General features: G+C 39.2%; 1 protein-coding gene across 1 annotated transcript in view; it reads right to left on the bottom strand.

Annotated features, from left to right (window-relative positions):
• Positions 1-556, bottom strand: part of LOC107629497 (probable arabinosyltransferase ARAD1) — a gene marked incomplete in the record, with an annotated part of 3407 nt that overhangs the window by 1911 nt on the left and 940 nt on the right. The window contains 1 exon segment of the mRNA XM_021117632.1: positions 254-556. Coding sequence (XP_020973291.1) covers positions 254-556 — 303 coding nt within the window.

Genomic DNA, 556 nt, shown 5'->3' with positions numbered 1-556 from the left:
AATTACTCCAAAACAAAAACTATGAACCTAAAGCAACTTAACATTATATGCCAATGCATAATAAAATATAACAGGCATTTTCCTATCCATGAATGAGCATAATCAACTACCAATTAAGTCATGAATGTAGTTATCACTTGCGAGTAAAAGAAGGGAATGGAATTGCATCAAAAGCCAATGCTAGAATATCCTCTTTTCATAAAATAAACCAGTGATGTTATATATAGGTCACATGAGTGTAGTAGGAACTCACATCTTTCCTGTATATTGCACCCTGAAAATACACCAGCGTGGGGCGTTCATTGTATGAAGCTGATTTAGCTCTTGGTACGGTGCTTACTAGATGCCTATAGGGAGCTATTATATCTTTCTTCACATTTGCTAATTCAACAGGGTACCTTCCAAAATCGGCAAGCACAAGCATAGCAGATCCCAATTTTTTCCTTGCGTCTAGCAGGCTGTTAGGATGGTGGGCTACAATTAGATGATCCTTCCCCCCCGAGCGCTTCCATTCTTTCCGGCCCATCAGAAACCTTACCAACTTGTCTTGCAACAT

This window comes from Arachis ipaensis, chromosome B03, assembly GCF_000816755.2.
Source record: "Arachis ipaensis cultivar K30076 chromosome B03, Araip1.1, whole genome shotgun sequence".
NCBI classification, from domain to species: Eukaryota; Viridiplantae; Streptophyta; class Magnoliopsida; order Fabales; family Fabaceae; genus Arachis; species Arachis ipaensis.
The sequence above is the reverse complement of the archived record's forward strand: the minus strand, read 5'-3'. Positions and strand labels throughout refer to the sequence as shown.